At 38.8% G+C, this 20,736-nt stretch overlaps 1 protein-coding gene across 1 annotated transcript; it reads left to right on the plus strand.

The window, feature by feature from the left end:
* The first annotated feature begins 244 nt into the window (after positions 1 to 244).
* Positions 245 to 946, plus strand: LOC145685517 (uncharacterized). The gene has a single exon (XM_081757914.1). It carries the CDS (start codon positions 245 to 247, stop codon positions 944 to 946), a length of 702 nt encoding a protein of 233 aa, XP_081614040.1.
* The last annotated feature ends 19,790 nt before the right edge of the window (positions 947 to 20,736 follow it).

Raw genomic sequence — 20,736 nt, forward strand, 5'->3', positions numbered from 1 at the left:
CGATAATATCGGTGGCGTGTGCAAGCTACGATTTGAATACATTGAAGTCGATTTCACCACCAACATTATCGGTGGATCCACCGATATTATCGTTGCCGTGTGCAAACGCACTTAGGATTTAGATGGATTAAGGCTGAAAACAATAGACGACTACTTATTGAAAAAGATGAATTTCGGCCAAAGAGGTTGGCTTATTTGCGAGCTATAGATCATTACAGAACGCAGAACCGCCCCATAATTTTACATGGATGAGACGTACTTGCATTCATCGCACACAAAACAACACGCGTGGAGCGATAAGAAGAATACAGGTTTACTCACACCAATTTCTAAAGGACAACACGTAATAATCATGCATGCTAGCGGAGAAAACGGTTTCATTCCAGACGCGTTAGTCATGTTCAAACCTGGAACGAAATCTGGCGATTATCACGACGACATGAATTATGAAAACTATGAAAAGTGGTTGAAGTCACGGCTAATTCCTAACTTTCCAAGTAATTCAGTTCTTGTGATAGACAATGCACCATATCACAATGTCTGTTTAGACCCTTCACCGACATCATCATCTCGTAAAGCTGTAATAATCGATTGGCTTGTAAGACACAATATTCCTTTCAGAGAAATTATGTACAAACCAGAACTTTATAATTTAATCAAAGCCAATAAAGCTCGTTTTCGGACATTTAAAGTAGATTCGCTCCTTGCTGAATATGGACATACAGTTCTTCGTTTGCCCCCGTATCATCCTGATCTAAACCCGATAGAGTTGATTTGGGCTGCAGTCAAAGAATATGTAGCAGCAAGAAATATCACTTTTTCCATTATCGATGCGATGAAACTCGCCGAAGAGAAATTTACAATGATAACAGCGGAAGAGTGGAAGGCTAGGTGTGATAAAGTACGAAGATGTGAACAAGCATATTTCCAATGGAACCTCAGTTAGACGTTCTTACTGAAAACGTTACAAGAAACTTAGCCGAGGACAGTGACAGTAATAGTGACTCTTCTGAAGAAAGTGACGACGAGACGGAAGACGATGATGATGAGATGGATTGTATGGACAGTATTGAGCCTTTATAAATACCTGAAGCTACAGGTAAGCCTGTCATAATATATATAAGTTGCGTTAAGTAGTTATTATCCATTGTTGTTACTTACAATGTGGAAGGTTAGTATCGGCATGGGTTAGAAACACAACCAAAAAATCTTCCCTCTCTCTCCACTGTCACCCTCGCAGCGATTAGCGTTCTTCCTACCTCCTGCTTCTCATAGCTCATGCTATCTCTCGCGCTCTGTATCAAAGGAAATGACTCGTGCCATTTTGCAATGCTTATCGACAGTCGACACTTGTCCAATGTCCAATTCTGTATCATTTAACACGAGTTTTCACATGATGTGCTTATTTACCTCCCTTGGCACTTGAAACTTTTGAGTTGGACCCCGTCTGTTATCCTGCAGTTGAAACTGGGATATTTCTTTTTTCTTTTTTTCCTTTGATACATTCTAGTGTTTGTTTTGTTTTGTTTTGTTTTTACACCTGTCTCATCGTTTCAGATTAATAGGAGTGGCAATAGGCTTTTTCAAGAGTCGAAACTTGCTTCCTCTTCTTTCACTTCACTTAAGCTTTCATACGATACTCAATTTGAACCCCATTCCATTTCAACATTTTGAGTTTGACCCCGTCTGTGACCCTGCGAGGGACCCTGGAACATTTTCTTTTACTTGAATTATTATACTTTTGAAATAATGACATATCCCTGTTTTTGTTTTTCACCTATTCCACCGTTTCAGATACATACGAGTGGCCATAGACTTTGCAATAAAGATTGTGTTGATATTTTGACCCACCGCTATTTTGCACAGGCTTATCGTAGAGAGTCGCGACTAGACTTATCTTCTTTTATTTAACACCAACTTTCATACGATGTGCAAGTTGATCCCTCTTTCCATTTAAAAATTTTGAGTTGGACCCCACCTGGGACCCTGCGGGGGACTCTGGGACAATTTATTTTACTTTGATAATACTTATAGTTTTGAAATGATGAAAGACATGGTTTTCTGTTTTCATATTTGTCCCACTGTTTCAGATTTTTCGGGGTTGAAACGAACTTTAAGACACGCTTAAAGGTGTTAATAAAAATGAGTAACTTGCTGCCCTCAAGTGAAATGCTTGAGACCTCCCCAATTTTGGTAATCGGTTTTGATCTTACCTTGACCCAAGCTTTCAGGAAATATATACATCACCCCCACTTTGTGGGTTCAGGTTCAAGTACATCCCGTGTTAGTTTTGGTATTACTGACGACGGCCGACTCAAATCACAACCAACAACGGTCGAAACTATGATAGGAGAAACGAAAGAAAGTAACAACCAAGAAGAATAGAATGGACTAAAGATAGACAAAAAAAAAAAAGTTCTTACATGGAATGAAATTGGACAAATACAGTATTATTTGTGATCAAAGAGCATAAGAAAATGGAAAATCAATGAAATTCTTAGAAATGGTGAGAAGGAGTAATGTTGTAGCCCTACGTGGAATGCGAAAAACCATCCAATTTATTTCGGGGGGAGCTTGAGCCCGATAACCCTCCCCCTAAATACGCCACTACACTGTACTAAAATTTCTCGGAGTAGATTCTATTTCGACACACATTCGTTTTTAGTAATTTGAAAAACTGATGATTTTTATTTGTATATAAATTTAATTTTTGTAATTACACATGAAGGTTGGGGTCATTACCAAGTTCTCCTTCCCCCCCTGTAAAAAGCACAAAGGAAACGAGGTTCCGGAGAAGTGTTCAGTGGTGCCTGGGAATTTTCCCCCTTCCCTCTTCAATTACCACACTGCTCAAGGGTCTCCCACACTAAAATGGAAAAAGAAATCTTAATAAAATTCAAATTTAGGATATCCTATGTTGGTTTAAATTGAAAACAGTTTTTAAAAAGACATTAGAATGCAATTTTAAGGCTTAAGGTTTACTAAAAGTTTCGAAGGGTACTTGCCAGACCTCATGTACTCGGGGGGAGGGAATATTCCCAGATACCCTTTACCGGTATCTCCGAATCGAAATCCTGGCTGCGTCCTGTCAACTATTACAATGTCAACAACACAAATCGTTGTCGTGTCCAACAAACATCTACTTTTTAAAATTAATTTTCGATTTTTTTTATATTTATGTAAGAATACCTGTCCCATTGACATTTTAGTAAGTTAAAGCTGATAAAGATGTATTTACGCTCAACAATGGCCCAGGAAAGACTTAATTAATTGGCCATAGTAGCTATTGAAAATGGTGAAGCCAGAAAGTTATAATTCAAGGAGATATTGCCCACATTTGCTCACAGAAAAGTCAGGAGAATACCATTTAGTGTTTGAATAGAGTATGTATATGTCATTGTGCAGTTAATTTTGGTAATTTCTATTTTAGTTTATTAGTACTTTTATGTAGTGAAGAACTTAAATGTCGACTAAAAGCAGGGAATTCGTGTTACTATTCGGTTCAAAATCTCTTGTCGTCACGAATTCTGTCAAAGAATGTGAAGCTTAAAATATATAAAACGATAATCATGCCTGTTGTTCTGTATGGTTGCGAAACATGGTCGCTTACTCTGAGGGATGAACATAGACTGAATGTATTTGAGAACAGGATCCTGAGAAGAATATTCGGACCCAAGAGGAACGAGAATGGGGAATGGCGGGAACTCCATAACGAGGAACTACATAGTTTATACGGTTTACCCAACATTGTTAGGGTCGTCAAGTCTAGGAGGCTTAGGTGGGCAGGTCATGTAGCTAGAATGGAAGAAAGTAGAAACGCTTTCAAAGTCTTGACTGGAAGACCCATAGGAAAACGACCATTAGGAAGGCCTAGGCGCAGATGGGAGGATAATATTAAGATGGATCTCGCAGAGATAGGAATACAAAGTAGAAACTGGATGCAGTTAGCTAAGGATAGAAGTCAGTGGAGAGCTTTTGTGAACGCGGCACTGAACCTCCAGGTTCCATAGGCCATAGAGTTAGTTAGTTAGTTAGTTAGTTAGTACTTTTATGTTATCATTATATGATCTTTACACTACATGCTTTGGAATAACGTATCGTTGACATCGCCTTGCAGAACAAACATTAACAAATCGTACATTTTGATTTTGGATATGAATTATAATTGTAGGATTGAATTGAAGCAAATACAAATAGTTACAGACGTCACCTGAAAAAGTTACTTTAGTATTCTAACGCTATGATAAATTTACTGAAAAAAATTATGTGATCGCAAGGGAAGTTTTTTTTTTTTTTTCAAAAGTCCGAAAATTACAGTTTTCGTTATCACTTACACATTGGGTTTTAATATTTGGATCGTTATTTGTATTTTCTGTTATTAGTATATTGATGTATATCAAGTTCAAAATAGACAAGAATACTACTCGATTTCAATAAATAAAAATCATGTTTTCATTAACTTTTATGTTTTAACGACAAAAGCCATTCACTTTTTTAAAAATGACATAATACCATCTTCTTTTATCTTACATTATGATCTTACATTTCATATTTAAATCTAGGAGTACAGACAGAATAAACTCTGGTTGATTTTCATAGCACACTGGGGTGCACCTGGTAATTTTCACCCCGGGCGCTTTCAACTCACGCGACGGCCCTGCATCGAAAGTTTGGTGAAAGAATCGTGTTATGATACGGAAGCGGTACTATGTCCATCAACGCTGATCTTAAGATTATGCGACGTGTGTTGTTGAACGTACTGAAGAGGACTTGATCATGCATAATGGTGCGTGTTCTGTGAGTTCATATACTCGGACATGCTGAACCAAGATTCATCTGAAGAAATTAAAAACTGATGATCCAAAAGTTCTGGTTCCACTTTATTCAGAAATCACTGGCAGAATTGAATATAACCCTTGCAGGCTTGTCTGGAAGCTTCAACTTATGTACAAGATTTGTAAGGACAAAAATTCAGGCCTTTTTTCAAAGTCTGACACTACGATCTCTTCAGTGATCCCGCGTGGCATAGTTTCTAATGCTCTCGCCTCTGTTGTGAGCGGTCCCGGATTCGATTCTCAGAGGGAACATTCGGCCGCAAATATGTTTTTTTTTCTCGCTAGTCACCCTGAGTGAGGTTTTCCTGTATTTTCACTCACCAGGCAAATGCTGGGATGGTATCTAACATAATGTACGTAGGACCAGGGGCGGATCCAGGACCGACTTCTGGGGGGGGCGGGGGTTGTCATACTGCTACTTTTAAGGGCTCCAAACTTTGGGATGGGTTTTATTTATATATATAAAATAAGAACGTTTCCTCTTCTGGGGGGCAACCGCCCCCCTCTGGATCCGCCCCTGCCCAGGACACTTCCTTTCTTCCCCTTCAATTCCCCAGACAGTGTGTTCGCTGAGGGATGGCATCCGTCATAAGCAGGGCCCGGATTTTGTTGTCAAGTCAACTTTTTTTCACTTACGAATAGGACAAGACAACTTCAAATAATAACGTTATCCGTCAACTCAAGGTTCTAAAAGTATATTGTTTTAGGGTCAACTTTTGGTCACTTTTTGCCGTTTTGAAGTTTCAGATAATTTTTTAATACCGGTATTTTAAGGTAACTTTCAGATCACTTATGGTCTTTTTAGTCTTTTTCTTCTACGTAAGGAAATCTTAAAATTAGCACTGTTCACGGATTTGAAAAATACGAAGTTATCTCTTTTCCTGGTTCCTGATTATTAAGATGGAAAACTGCATTCCTAAGAAGCTAATGAACACCAAGCTGTAGCTGGTTGACTAGGGGTAGGGGTTGGTAGGTGGCCGATGGTTTTAGATTATTGACCACAAAGGGTATGATCACGTGAATAACTAACAATGAATTAGAAGACGTACAAAGATTTTAAACGGGGTTTTTATCTATTATTCTTGTGTATACAGTCTACACTTGCGAACTTCTATTCTTTAAGTGTGTTTTCTAGTTTCAATTCGGGAGTGAATTGACGCTTTCAGTACGTACAATGCAGTACAATCAATGGACTGATCAATAGACTGCAACCAAGGGCGCCGATTTCTCTGTAAATTGGAAGGGGGGGCATTCAGATGCAGAAGGCATATATGAGGATTTTTAAGACAAATTTCATTCAAATTATGTCAAATATTGTATATTCATAAATACAATGCAGGGCCCACATGAGCTTTGGGAACCAAGGGCTCCCCGGCCCCTAGGATCGGCGCCCTTGACTGCAACTAACTGATACAAAACTTTTGAGAATGAGTCAGAAATGGTAATTAAAATCTAATAGATATTCAAAAATGACAATGTTTAACGAAATAAACGTTTTAAAAAACAAATTTTAAGGTCAATTTTTGTGAATTTTAGGGTAGTTTTAGAGGAATTTTAGTGTCATTTTATAGGTCACTTTTTTAGAAAATTTTAGGTCAACAAGATCCGGGCCCTGGTCATAAATAACGGGATAACATGGTCATAAATACCGAAAACCCAGATTTATGGCCAGATCTAATTCCTAATCTTAATGCTAATGACGACCTCTTAATTTCCACTTGCACAGATAACCGCTGTTGAGATTCGGTCGAATTCTTCTGCAGCCTATTATTCAATTGAACAATGTTTTCTTGTATTCGAACTCTTTTCATATAGTAGGGACAGGTACGGTTTTTAATCACTACTAAGACGTAAGAAAAAACATGATTGATTGTCATAGGGCAGGTAGTATAGTGCTTGAAAGGAGACAAATAGATTCTTAAAAGAATAATACAAAACGTGGGTTTATTGCATATGTGTACATAATATATGACCGTCACCAAAATGATAAGAGAGAAATGAATAACATTTAAAATAAATGAGGGTATGGAGAAGATAATAAATAATATTTCGATTTACACGGGGTTATATATTCTCGTTCTTATGTTAAGACTGCCATATGCATATTTCATTATAATAACGGACACAGTTCATGGTTGCGTACTTACACTAGGCTGAAGTCCATGATCAGGTACAGTCAATTGACAGCGGAGTCTGCACACCACTAACGCTAAGATTGTAGAACGCCACTGTAAACGATGTTGTACGAATGCGTTGAGGTTGAGTTGTGATTGCGATGTGATGATTTTTGTAAGATTTCTAGAGTATATATATTTATTTTCCATATTTTCATTTTCTATTTCGGATTTGAGAAAATAGGATTATTTTCTCATGTAAAAGTCTTCCGTGTTTACAATATTTGTTTTTAACTTTCATTATCTTTACCAGGATATTTTTCGATACTTTATTTAAAATATTTCACTTTTATTTGTTTATTGCTTGGTTTCCCCGAGAGATTAAGAAAATACTTCAGTTTTTAATATCACAAAATAAAAGAATGTCTTACTACAGAGCCCGCTTCAAAATACGACGGATTTGAAATATTATCAAGCATGAGTCAAGATTAGTGCTCTCAAAGGGGCGGGTCGGGTCGGGTTGAAGACCGACCCGACCCGACCCGAATTAACTGACCCGACCCGTGATCCGATCCAATTGACCTGACTTGACAACCCGACCCGTTTGAGAGCACTATGGTCACAACACTGGGTGAACGCCAAAATGCACTCCCATTGGGACTTAAACCCGGACCACGTGTACCGAAGTCTTACACGTTAACCACTAGCTAGATCAAGCGGGAGATTTGTATATGCATCTTAATGAATATTTGGCACTTTTGAGGTTTGGTTATTTCTTTTTATAACTGATACCAGTGTCCGACGTAGGAGAAATTTATTTTTTTCTTGCTTTAGTTCTATGTGACGAAATTTTTATTCAAGGTCAGTGTTCTCACCTGCTCGGACGGCAGGGGTTCTCGGAAGGCAGTAGCAAAAGTCTCTTGGCGGAGACAAAAGGAAATCGTTTAACTACAATGATAAGGGTTGAGGAAACGGGAGAACACCTGTGATTTTTTCCAACCTTCAACTTTCATTCCAAAATAGGTTCTTATGATTCCGGGACCCGCGCCACTTTGATTTTTTCTTTCTCGGTAATTAAAAACGTATTTTACAGTATATATAGTTGCAAGTAAGAAAATACATAATATGAATTTTGTAATTTAAAATTTAAAAATACAGTATGATAATTAATTATAAACTTCTAATTTTATTTCATCACTTTCATCCCAACAAATGAAATTCAAACAATGCGCACCCTTGGTCTTGGTCATCAATACTGCGTCTTATTCTTTGTCTTGCACAGTCAAGTCTTGGTCCTGCATTTCGTAGTCTTGGTGGTCTTTCATGCTATACAAGAGCCAAGAATGCTTGCCTCATCGGTACAAATGAAGACCAAGTGTGATTTTGATTATGATCTTTCATACTATACGGAAAGCAAGAAAATATGCTCATCGCTACTTCGTGATCACCAAAACAAGACCAAGAGCAAGATTACTATGCACTTCGTCTTACATATCCAATTTTTATCTTATTCTTGTATCGATGTTCTTAGGCTTGGTGAAATAAAATGAAATATTCAGTTTAAGGTCCCTCGATTCTGCACCGAGGCTAAGGGATATGGTGACCATGAGAAATGAATGCAATGGTGGAATGAAGAAAGTGGAAGGAAACAGAACCTCGAGAAAACCCACTATACGGCGTTTCTCCACCACAAAGAACACTTAGCACAAGATGGGATCGAACCATGGACACCATGCACCAGAGATGAATTCTCTACCACTGAGCTACCGCGGCCCTGCTTGGGCTTGGTCGTCCATATCCAATCTTTCTTTTGGCCTTGCTTAAACAACTTCTAGTTTTGTTCTAAATCCAGACTCCATGTTGGCATAGATGTTAATATTACAGTCGATTGACAAAACCAATCTTCCCCACATTTAAAAATTAAAGTACACACAAGTACAAAAATAAGCATTTACCATAAAAACACTAGCTGCAAGTGTTCAAAATAGATTTATGGCTTCTATAAAATCAATTGAAAATTGCTATTTTTAATTAGGCAGCTAGTGAAAAACAGCAGCTTTCGACTCCAGCCAAGTTTGAGCTCAACCTAAACTCAGTTGACCAAACTGAACTGACCCGACCCGATAACCCGACTCGAGCTGACCCGACCCGACTCGAATGCTTAAATCATTCTGCTTTGGAAATGAATGGAACTTGACATTCTCTTCACCAACTTTTCTATTGTGTTCGTTTTACAGCCATACACAGCGCACGAGGGTATTTTTAAAGCTTTTTGAGTCAATGTAACAAATACAGATGAGTTGTAAGGCCTACAGTACAAAATACAATATTTATACATAGAAAATGTCATGCACAACAGCGTATAACAAATTAACCAAATGTAAAAAACAAAGAAAACGTAGAAAATCTTCAATAGAAATACAACTAGCAACCTGCCAACTGAGAGGGGGCGACAATAGTATCTTGCTCGGAGGGTCAGTGATTTGGTGTCGAAGGTGAAGTCACGCGAACGAGCAGGCTGCGTGTGGATTTACCTTATCTTATTTCTACCATGATCTTCACATGCGTCTCACACGAATACTTACAAGTTCGTCGGAAAGAAGAAAACAAATTCCATACCTTCCTGTATGTTACAATAAACATGCATTTTGCATATAACGCCCAGCTGTACTGTAGTAATCCTAATCAACAATACTTAAGGCTTAGCTATAATACAGCCTTCACCTACCAAAAATATGTACTGTATAAATATGTTTAACAGGCTGCCTCAATCGGAGTCAAAATAGTAGCTATGGTGTACGGAGTCAAAAAAATTTTTTTTGTAGTAGTAAAGGGTTAGGAATTTAGGGAATTCTTTATTCATCATATAAATTCAAAGAATATTTCTAACCCGAGCCATTAGAGGGTTACGCCCTCTCTTTGGCACAGATTTTATTACACTGTTGTTTAAAGATTTGATGATGGTCTATGTGAAATTATCAAAAACAAAGATTAATGAAAAAAAAAGAAAAACTAAACACAATATCAGTGCAAATATTAAATATGAGTGCACAAAAGAACACATATAAAAGTGGTGCAACTAGGAATTTTTTTTATTGTGTAAGAAAGAGTATATATGCATTGAGGTGTTTTATGAAATAAATATGATGACGGTGAAAGATGAGATGCAGTGCGTGCACGCCACAGTCACAAACACATTGTTAAGAAGACAAATGCAGGTTAGTTCTTCTGTCTCGGGGCGGCTCGAGACTGATGGCGACATGGGGAAAGCCCAGTGTTAGTGTTGAAATTATACATGGTGCATAGATGGAAACAAATGAGGGAGATGATCACCAATATGATAAATATGAAAGATATCGCGCTCGTCGGCGGTAGGATGCTCAGTATTAAGATACAGCGTAATAAGTATATTTAATGGTGTGTGCAAATACTTATACGGAGCGTCAGTTTTAGCATCTGCTTGTAGGGTATCGAGAAGCAATGGGTGTGAGACTGGTAGACGAGAGAGTATATATTTCAAGCGGAGATCGGCGAGATGTTGAGTCAGTTGAGGAAAGTCGATGTGCTCATAAGTCAGAAAGTTGGGATATGGCAGCCTGATACGATGTGCAAGTCGAATGGCATGACGCTCTAGTATTGACAAACGGTCATAGAACTTCGTGGGAGCGTTGCACCAAGCGATGTGTCCAAAAGTTAAGATAGGGCGAAGGAACATTTTATATGTATTTAGGAGTAATGCGGCGTTTAGTCCCCAAGTAGTGCCAGTTAAACGGCGGAGAAGATTAAGCCGGATATTAGCCTTTTGAGATATTTTCTCAAGATGAGCTTTCCAGTTGAGTTTGGAATCGAATACCACCCCGAGATATGTGGCCGTAGTAGTTGGTTGAAGAGAATGATCGTCAATTGTGACTTTAAGGTTTTGCGGATTGCGATGAACCTTGGAACGGCGTTTCGGGGGTAAAAGGACCAGTGCTTGCGTTTTGTCACTGTTGACAGTAAGTTTCCAAGTTTTGCACCATTGCATAAATCCATTGAGAGTGGATTGTAATGTCGTGCTTATCTGATGCATAGTCTTGCCCAGAGCTAGAAAGGCCGTGTCATCGGCATATTGAAATAAGAACACGTTTTCCGTAGGTTTTGGTATATCAGGCGCATATAGTATATATAAGAGCGGGCTGAGGGCAGAACCCTATGGAACGCCACAATACGGAAAAATAGGGTGTGAGATAGAAGATCCTATATAAACATATCCAATTCGATTTACTAGAAACGAATATATGATACGTAAGTAGCAGATCGGGAGGTTTAGCTTCCGTAACTTTTGAATAAGACCATAATGCCATACTTTATCGAAAGCCTTTTCAAGATCCATTAAAACGAAGCACGATGGAAAGGCCTTGTTATATTGATTTGTTATTATTGTAGAGAGCCGAAGTAGCTGATCGTTAATGGAAAAGGCTGGTCGAAAACCTGCTTGGTGTATGGGCAATAAGTTATTCTCTTGGATATGTAAATGAAGTCTTTGGACAAGAATTTTCTCAAACAGCTTACTGAAAACTGTTGTCAGTTGTATTGGGCGGTAAGAAGTCACAGAATGTGCTGGTTTATTAGGCTTAAGAAACATGCAGATTTTGGATACTTTCCAATCCGCAGGGTAAAAGCCGGTGCGGAGAATAAAGTTGTAGACTGTAACGAGTAGTGTAAGTAAAGAGAGTGGAGCTTCTTTTACTAGCCGGTAGGAAATATGATCAATGCCTGGTGCAGTATTTCGTTTCTTATGAAGTGCGCGTTGAAGGTCATGTGTACTGATTGGTGCTGTAAGAGGATGGTCAATATCTATTACATGTGAGAGTGATGGTTGTAAAGCTGGAATAGTGGACACGTCTTTGCGTTTATGTGAACTACATGATATTACAGGCGTGAAAACTGTTTGTAATTGTGTTGCAAAAGAGTTTGCCTTATCTTGATCTGTAAAGAGAGGAACGTCATTGTCCAACAGAGGGTACGATATTTTAGTGCTTTTGCCTGTGAGTCTATGGAAAGTTTTCCAATATCGGCTTGGTGAGGCTTCGTCGTTTAGTTTATTACAGGCGCTGATCCAACTGCGACGTTTGTATGCTGTGAGATAATTTGTAACCGTTCGGTGCCACTGTCTGTGTTGACGGAGACATTCTTCGTTGCCGGTTCTTTTATATTTTCGAAATTGCTGTCGTGATTTCTGTATTAAAGGAAGATATTGTGGAGGCAATTTTGGCTTAGATGGATAAATTTTCTCCACAGGTATAGATTGTTGAGCACCAGAATGTAAGGCGTCTTTGATGTGGTTGACAATATTGTACATGTCGGATTCTGAATTTGGTGGTTGCAAATTGGAGACTTGGATATTTACGGTCTGTCGAAATTGAGACCAGTCAGCTTTATCGTAACGGTGTATAATATGTGGCTCTAACTTTTGTAGAGATGGCCGAATCTTTTTAATGGTTAGTTTGATAGGACAGTGATCGCTTCCAATCGTGTCAAGAACTTTCACCTCGCAGTCATTTATAAGCGAGAGAGACGTGATTACTACATCCGGAGTTGTTTGGCTAGCTGGTCAAGTGGGACCAGGAAGATTATGAATGTGAAGTTGTAGTGCAACTGAAACAAAGTCCGTAAAACGTTGTTTCTCCCTGGCACTTCTGCTATGGATATTTATGTCAGCCATGATGATTATGTTTGTAAAGTTTTGGGCGATATATTCAAAAAAGGTGAAAGGTATTGGATGACCAGGACATATATATATGGTAGCTACATTAACTGTAAGAGAAGGGTAGTATATTGAGAATAAGAGATGTTCAGGAAGGTTTGTAAATGCAGTAGGATTGTATTGTCGATATGGACGTTTGGGAGAAAAACCGATCAACACCCCGCCTTGAGCACGCGCGTGTATATCGTGGTAATCGCAGCGTTGAAGTTGGTAACCAGAAAGTCGTGCAGAAGTGCCTGGTTTTAAAGCCGTTTCGTTGAGAGCTACGATATCGATTTTTTCTTCTAACAGAAGAGGTTCTAGAAGTACTTTATGTTGCTGGAATGATCGGATGTTAACGAAAAGTAAAGTAAGAGCCATAATGTATACTGCCGCTGCCATATTGGGTTTATACTTCTGTCTCTAGAGGTGCGATGTGGAAGTGAACGAAAGGTCCTGAATAGGTAGCAGAAAAGTTAAGGTTGAAGAGAGATTTGGCTGTTGAAATGGCGATACGAAGAATGTGTTCACGCTGGAAAGGGAAAACATTTTGTAGGACAATAGTTATGTAACGAAGAAGATCTTCGACAGTGAGAGGTTGAGCAAGAGATTGTGAGGGTGGTGTGGTTTTGTCAAAGCTTTGTACTGGCACTGTCAGTTCCGGGCGTTCCGGTTGTGCCTGAGGTTTTCCCTTACAGCGGTAGCTGTATGTTGGGTGATTTTCATTACAGGTAGAGCAGTGTGGCTGTTGTTGCTGATTTTTGCAAGCTTTTCTATCGTGAGATTCACCACAGTAACCACATTTGGATGGATTAGGACAATGGCGAGTAAAGTGTGCGTTATATGTTTGGCATTTCTCACACCGAAGTGGTAAAGGCCCTGGTGTCTTGGAAGGCTCGACTCTATGGAGTTTCTTGTAGATAGGAGCGCCATGAGCTAACAAATAATCAAGTGCTGTCTGATCTTGGGACAAAACGCGTACCATGTAAGTAGGGCCATTGTTATTCTTAATGCGAATGCATTTGTTAACTTCAATGCCTTCTTGTTTGAGTTCTTCAAGAACTTCTTCGTCGCTGATTTCAGGTATCACTCCACGGATAACAACAGAAAACATTGGTGGTTTTCGTGGAGGAGGTGGTTGTTTTGCCTTCCGATCGGCTTGTTTGGTTAATTTAGCCGTTTTGCCAAAGATCTCGTATGACGCTTTGTTCCGAAGTGTGATATCAAAGTTCGGGTCTTTTGAGCGGATGATAAAGCCATTTCTAGTTTTGACGATATTATCTATACTGGCCCTCGGTAAATACTTATTTATTTGTATGAATACCATTTTAGGATGAGTATATTTTGTGTCGAAATCGGTTAGCAGAAAAGAATAGATTGGTTCTTTGGTTGTATAGAAATTGGAGCCTGATCCAGAAGCCGTGTCCATTGCAGAGTCCATGTTAGTAGTTACAGGAGACCGAGATCTGTCCCGAGGTCGTTTGCTTGAATGAGCGGAGTCTCCAGAATCAGTACGATCTCTGGGTCTGGTTGCTCGCGAACTAGTTTGACTGCCCCATGAAAGGTGCCTGGTACGACCGGAACGAGACAAAGTTTCACGGTCTAGTGTAGAGGAATCAGGAGCCGGTGGCCCCACGTACGGGGGTAGGTTCTTGTGCATCGGTCCAAAGACCAGCACAACCTATCCGTGAGATGAAGTGATGATCAAGTGATTACGAAGATGATAAAGATGATGACAATAGTCCAAAAATATAAGCGACCCTCCGAAAGTGTCAACTTTCGTCAGTCCTCTAAATAGCGTATGTCTGTGATGCTCACAAGTGCGTATGCTACACCTGGTCCTAGCTAACAGATTAACAACTATAAGAGAGGCTGGGTTCTGCTCAAAGGTAAAGATCAGGAGTCAAAAACGGATGCCTGTAATTTTAACCATAATATACCTCAATTTCCTGTGAGGGTTTAACATATTATTATATATCAAAAAATGAAGTTCAAGTAATAGGATATGACTAATACATTTCATCAACACAAAAGAGTGCTATTAACCTGCAAAAGAGTGTATCACTTTATATGTAATATTTACTTTAGACTCTCCACCATTCTTTCGAGATTAATAATGCTGACATCTATTAACAATAAAGTAACTTCCATAATATGTAACAATACAGAAATTGCTCTGTACTCACAATTGTCAGTATTGATGGTTCATTATGATCCTGTGTATCATACTCACCATACCTTTCATTAGATCCAAAGACGTTATCATTAACGGGATCTCTCAGGCGAAGTGACGTTTGTGGAGATGTCGGGACTCTCTCGTTTTTTCCAACTTTATTAATTCTATCATTTAATTCATTCCCATCACCACCATCTCCTTTAGCCTAGTTAGCACATACATAAGACGTAAAACTGAAAGATATAATTTTTGTTCAACTACGAAAAACTCCAGGTCTTCAATCAGAGGTGTCATCTAGAAGAACATCGAACAATCGATATTTATAGTTTGAAACACTGTACGCATAATTTAATCAACAGCATGGTAATATATTAATCAGTGGCGTGACCACAATTTTATCAATGGGGGTTTAAGATGCCGTCTCACATCCTGTTAGGACAAGTGTGATTTTTTTTATAGTTTATTCTTAATATACTAAATGTTTACTAGTTTACTATATCTAGCTTAAAGGGAGGCTGACAACTCCGAGCCCACTTCTTGTGTACGCCGCTGGTACAAAGGGAGAATGAGGAGCTCAATTTGTAATATCGTTAGATGAACTCCCAAAAAAATCGAATGGTGCTTCTGGCTTCAATCTGATTACGTTAGTGGGAGAGCCGGGTTCGGTTCTCGGTGGGAGCTAATGTGGTTCGGAATGCATGTTAATTAGTAGGTCCACGTCTCATATAGCCTCGCTGCTGAACGGGGCGTTAAAATGAAAATCAACTCAACTCGTTACGTTAAGGCATAGATACACTTAGGTACACTTCAAAGAGAAAAGTGTGAACTACGTATACTGAATGTCAATTATCAATGTACGAATTTGATTATTGAGAAACTCTCATATACACGCGAGCAGTGGTTGAATTGAGACAGTATGCAGTGGTATCACTGTTGCCACACTTGGTACAATTGTACCAAATTCAGCCCTTTTTGTTATTCATCGGCCCATTGGTACCACGCTGGCATTTTCAGCCCCTTTTCTGAAAAAGTTGGTACTATTCTACCCAATTCAGCACCATTTAGCAAATACTTGTCACATTTTCAAAAGTGTCAGTAAAACTTTCCCTACATCTCTTTTGATGTTTTTCAGGAAGGTTCTAGGACACTATACGACGGACCGCGGACACCCGTTAGTGGCGGTGGGTATCCAGCTTGGAATTCCCATCCGTCGTACCTGGACCGGTTTTACTTTTTTTTTACAAATGGCACTTTACTTACCTTATATTCTTCTTACATTCTATTCTTCTCCTTCGGTCGTGAAATGAGCAAGAATAAGGAGCAATAATTTATATTTTAATATTTTATTATAACGTACTATTTACACACAAACTCGAAAAAAATTGTAGGTGACGTACTTAAAAAGCTAAGTTACATGCGTAATTCCTGCAGTTTTTGGACTTAACGTACAGCAGACGTGTAACTGAAAACGTATGTTTTAAATTAATACTTTCCGTATAAGTGTTCCATCTATAGTACTTTTCATATGAAACAATAGGTGGTCAGGATCTCACATACAAGTGGACGTATATAACATATAGCTGGGGAATGTGACATAAGTATATGCATGTTATATACGGAAAATTGTTAGATGTCAGGCATGCTGCAACGGCATGATGTAACATCTAATGGCAGTGCGTATGTAGCATATGGATAACGTATGCTCCATACTGATTTCTGTAGTAAGCAAGATGATTCCATATATTTGAACAATATAACGCTGTTTGGAGAGCGGATTTTTCTCAATATATATGGCCATAATACTTTTTTGGTTTATTGGCCACTCTGAAATAAAGGCGCGTTTGATTTCCTTAGAATACATACCGAAAATGATAACTGTTTTGCCTTTTAATTTGCATCCTCTGTTAAACTTCCTACGTGCGATAAAAGATTCATCTACTTCCACGGTTGTTCGGGTTATTCCTACTTGGATGTTTTTAAAAAGTAATTTTTAAAAAGAGTACTTTCTTGGAAAAGCGGGGAGAGAGTGTTCTAGAACTTCACATCTTTTAGTTTCGTGTTATAGAGCCATGTATTACGCTGGTATAAAATAATGAATTCAGCCCTTTTTGTTTCAATTTGGAATTATTTTTAAGCCCACTCCAGAGATAGGACTGGGGCAACACTGAGTGGTATGCCATACCGCCTCTGGTTTTTCAGTGATGCAGACATACCGTCACTCGAAAGTTGGTGCTAATATAGCTTTAATAAATCCATTTTTATACACAGTAATTGACAAATAGCATTGCACGACAAAGATTTAATCTATGTTGAAAATTTCTAAGTTGCCATTACCAACATTTTTTGTTATTTTCCTACCTTTTATTTTTAAAATAAGATATATAAAAAGAGGTTTTCCCCTTGCTCCTACGCAAGAATTCGTGTTGGTTGTAGATAAAGGTCATAGACAGAACGGACTAAATCATGGGTCGAATCCAAACCAAAGATAGTGTATTAACACAACTCGTTTAGACTTAAAATCGGGAAGTATTGTTATGAGTTCGTCGGGACTATTTTTGTGTTTACAATGATTAAGAAATACAGAACTGAGTCTGATATTTACGAGAAAAAGTATAATTTATGCAATCAAAAAAAAAAAAAAAGTTTTCATTGAAAAGTATTTTTGCGTCCTTCTACTAATTGGATAACACAGGGATATGTGAACGGTGAGTATCTGTGTCCATGAGTGTATACCTAATAGATGATCTTTGTGGCGATTGCTTTTAATTCAATTTGATATTGTTAGTTAATGAAAGTTAACTATTTTAAATTGGGGGGGGGGGGTTCTGTAAAAATAAAAAAGCAACTCTCTTACATGCTTCTCCCATAAATTCATTTATCAGCAAATTAATCCTCATCACACGAATTTCGCTGCATTTTCTGATTATCTTACTAAAGCCATAGGAGTCCAAATTTAAAGAATTTACATGGCTGACATACAATAATGATGCATTTGTTTGTACTATACGTACAAATGCGAAGGGAATTTTGAATGCATTCAAATCTGAAAATTTGAACATAGGGATGCGCACGAGACGAGTCGAGACAGGATTTTCCTGACAAAACTCGAGTCGAGACACGGCTCTTCCAATAGAAAAATATACACTTTTCGAGTCGAGACATCAGTTTTACAGCATATTTTCGAGACGAGGCAGCCACAAATCTTGTCTCGTGCGCATCCCTATTTGAACATGGACGGATTTTAGAGGTTAGCTGCTGTTGAGGGGCAGACCTTGCAGTCGAGTTGAAGGTCCGGGAATTGTCCCGCGAGAAATTGTGTTCATACAAGAGCCCTGTTTTTAAGCATTTTCGTGTATAATTCTCTAATTCAACATAAGGGAATATATTTTTATTTTTCTCAAAAAATTGGAGATGGGGGACAAAGGATCTCCATACTCTCTTTTTCCGGAACTACGAAGAAGCTTTCCCATGGTTTTGAGTCATTATGTAAATAGAAACGCAAGCTTTTACGCAAAATTCCCTCATTGTATTTGAAAATTTAGATAGCCGGTCGAGTCAAAATTGTACTAAAACATACCGCCTCTGCTTTTTCCCACTTTGAACACTGCATGCAAGGGATTCTTGCTTGTAAGCTTTAACTGAGGGAGAGATCGGGAATGGTTGGCATATTTTTTTGGATTTTGAAGTCACTAGCGTTGACTAATTTTTTGGTAGTTAGAAAATTCTAATTCTAGAATTCTATCAGTATTCTAAATAAGCAAAACGATAAAAATCAATGAAATAAGGCCAGCTATACACTATAAGATAAATCACTTGGAAATATCTTAGGATTTATCTGCGGAAAAATGTTACGACATATCTCGTAGGAAATCCTGCTCTTTTGTGCTATACACGTAAAGATTTTTCCTGTCTGACCAAGGGTTCATAGCAAGGGTCCATAGAGCATTGCGGTAAAAAAAAAAAAAAAATAAATAAAAAAAATAAAATAAAATAAAAAGGCCCCTACAGTTGAACAAGCAATTGGTAGTGTGGGAATAGTGTTAGCAATTGGGTTTCTTGTGAAATATTCTTTCAAACTTATAGACCCTATTACGAGGGCCACAATTTGTATTTTGAGCCTTGGCAACACTGATTGTGGTTAGGCGCCATTTTTTATTTTCATAGTATATTTTACCATTATTGACCAAATGTTTTGTCAATAGTTTTATGTGTGTTGTAGAGACCTGCACGGGCCGGGCCCGGCCCGCGGCCCGGGCTTGGGCGGGCCGACTCTGTTATTTCTTTGGGCCGGGCCGGGCTTGGGCGGGCCGACACTGTTATTTCTTTGGGCCGGGCCGGGCTTGGGCTGGCCGACACTGATTTCTCTTCAGGTCGGGCCGGGCTGGAGCCGATTAATTGCAATTCTTTAATAATTATTGACTTTCGTTAAACGATAATTAGAATAAAGCCAAACGTTGAAGAAGTGTGTCCGTAAAAAATGTTACAAAGAATTCAATAGCTATTTACAGTTTGTGTTGGTTAGCGGCTCCACTTTCACTATAGAGGATTGCTGGCATTATGCGGTAAATTGAGCTCTGACCTTGACCTTCACTGAACTCAAAATATAAAAAGAAGGGGTGGGAATGTTTTGCCTGTCGCTAAACAATATTGCCATCTTCACTTTATGCTAAAAATCAATTAAGTTCGATTTTTGTTACAGGGAATGGAGTTTTTGTTCTCTTGATGACAGGCAAAGTTCTAGGAGGCAATGGTACCATTCGGGAGGCAAGCGTTGGGCTGTGAACCAGAGTTTAGAAAATGTTCCTGAGGGTTAGGCCAAATTTAGTACTAAATTTTGAGAAAGATTCGGGCTCGAGCTAATCTTTTAAAAAACTTATCGGGCCGGGGTCGGGCCAAACATTTTAAAATTTATCGGGCCCGGGCCGGGCTTGGGCCAAGGATTTTGAAAATCTTATCGGGCCGGGCCGGGCTCGGGCCGAAAATCTTCAAAACATTTCGGGCCCGGGCTGGGCCGGGCCTAGATACGTTCGGGCTGGATTGGGCTCGGGCCGAAAAATTCGGCCCGTGCAGGTCTCTAGTGTGTTGTCTATGTGTTAACTTGATTGCGTGACAACAGAAATATGGAATTAACACGTGAAAATTTTCGTGCGATGATTTATTAAGAGTTTCGACATGGATTACCAAGACAAGAGTCCACCGATCAACTTGTCACAGTGAAACTCTGGTATAACGATTTTACTCGTGGCCGCCATTCGCTCATTGACGAAATTCGCGAAGGTCATCTAAAAATAATTGTTCTTCAAGGAAACATTGATGCTGAGCAAAACCTAATACTGCAAGATCGTCATGTAACATACTGTAAGATTGAGGCAACCCTAGGCATTAGTTCCAAAAGCATATATAAAATATTACATGATCACTTAGCTGTGAGAAAAGTTTGTTCTCATTAGGTCCCACATAATTTGTCAAAAACTCAAAAAGAAGCTCGCGTCGATTGGTGCACACAAATGCTCAATAAATACAATGGCGGTCCTTGGAAAGAAGTATATAAAATTGTAACAAGTGACGAATTATGGATATATGCATATGAGCCGGAACGTAAACAGCAGTCGACTGTATGGGTGTTTCAAGATGAACCAAATCCAACAAAAGTTGTTCGAGCTCGAAGCACATAAAAACAAATGGTCGCCTGCTTTTTCCGGAAAACTGGTCATGTGGCAACTGTGCTTTTAGAAGAATGTAGAACAGTCAACTCTAAATCGTACACAACAATTTGTTTGCCGGTCTTCGGTCAAATACGGAAAACAAACAAGTGCCTTCGGATCATTCTTCATCAAAACAATGCGACCTCTCACACATCTCGTCTAACAACCGACAATTTGAACA

The sequence above is a fragment of the Thermobia domestica genome, chromosome 5 (assembly GCF_964235325.1).
Source record: "Thermobia domestica chromosome 5, izTheDome1.hap1.1, whole genome shotgun sequence".
NCBI lineage: Eukaryota > Metazoa > Arthropoda > Insecta > Zygentoma > Lepismatidae > Thermobia > Thermobia domestica.

Bases quoted from the DNA above. Each gene is read 5' to 3' on its own strand.
- LOC145685517 (XM_081757914.1), top strand. From the start codon at position 245: ATGGATGAGACGTACTTGCATTCATCGCACACAAAACAACACGCGTGG.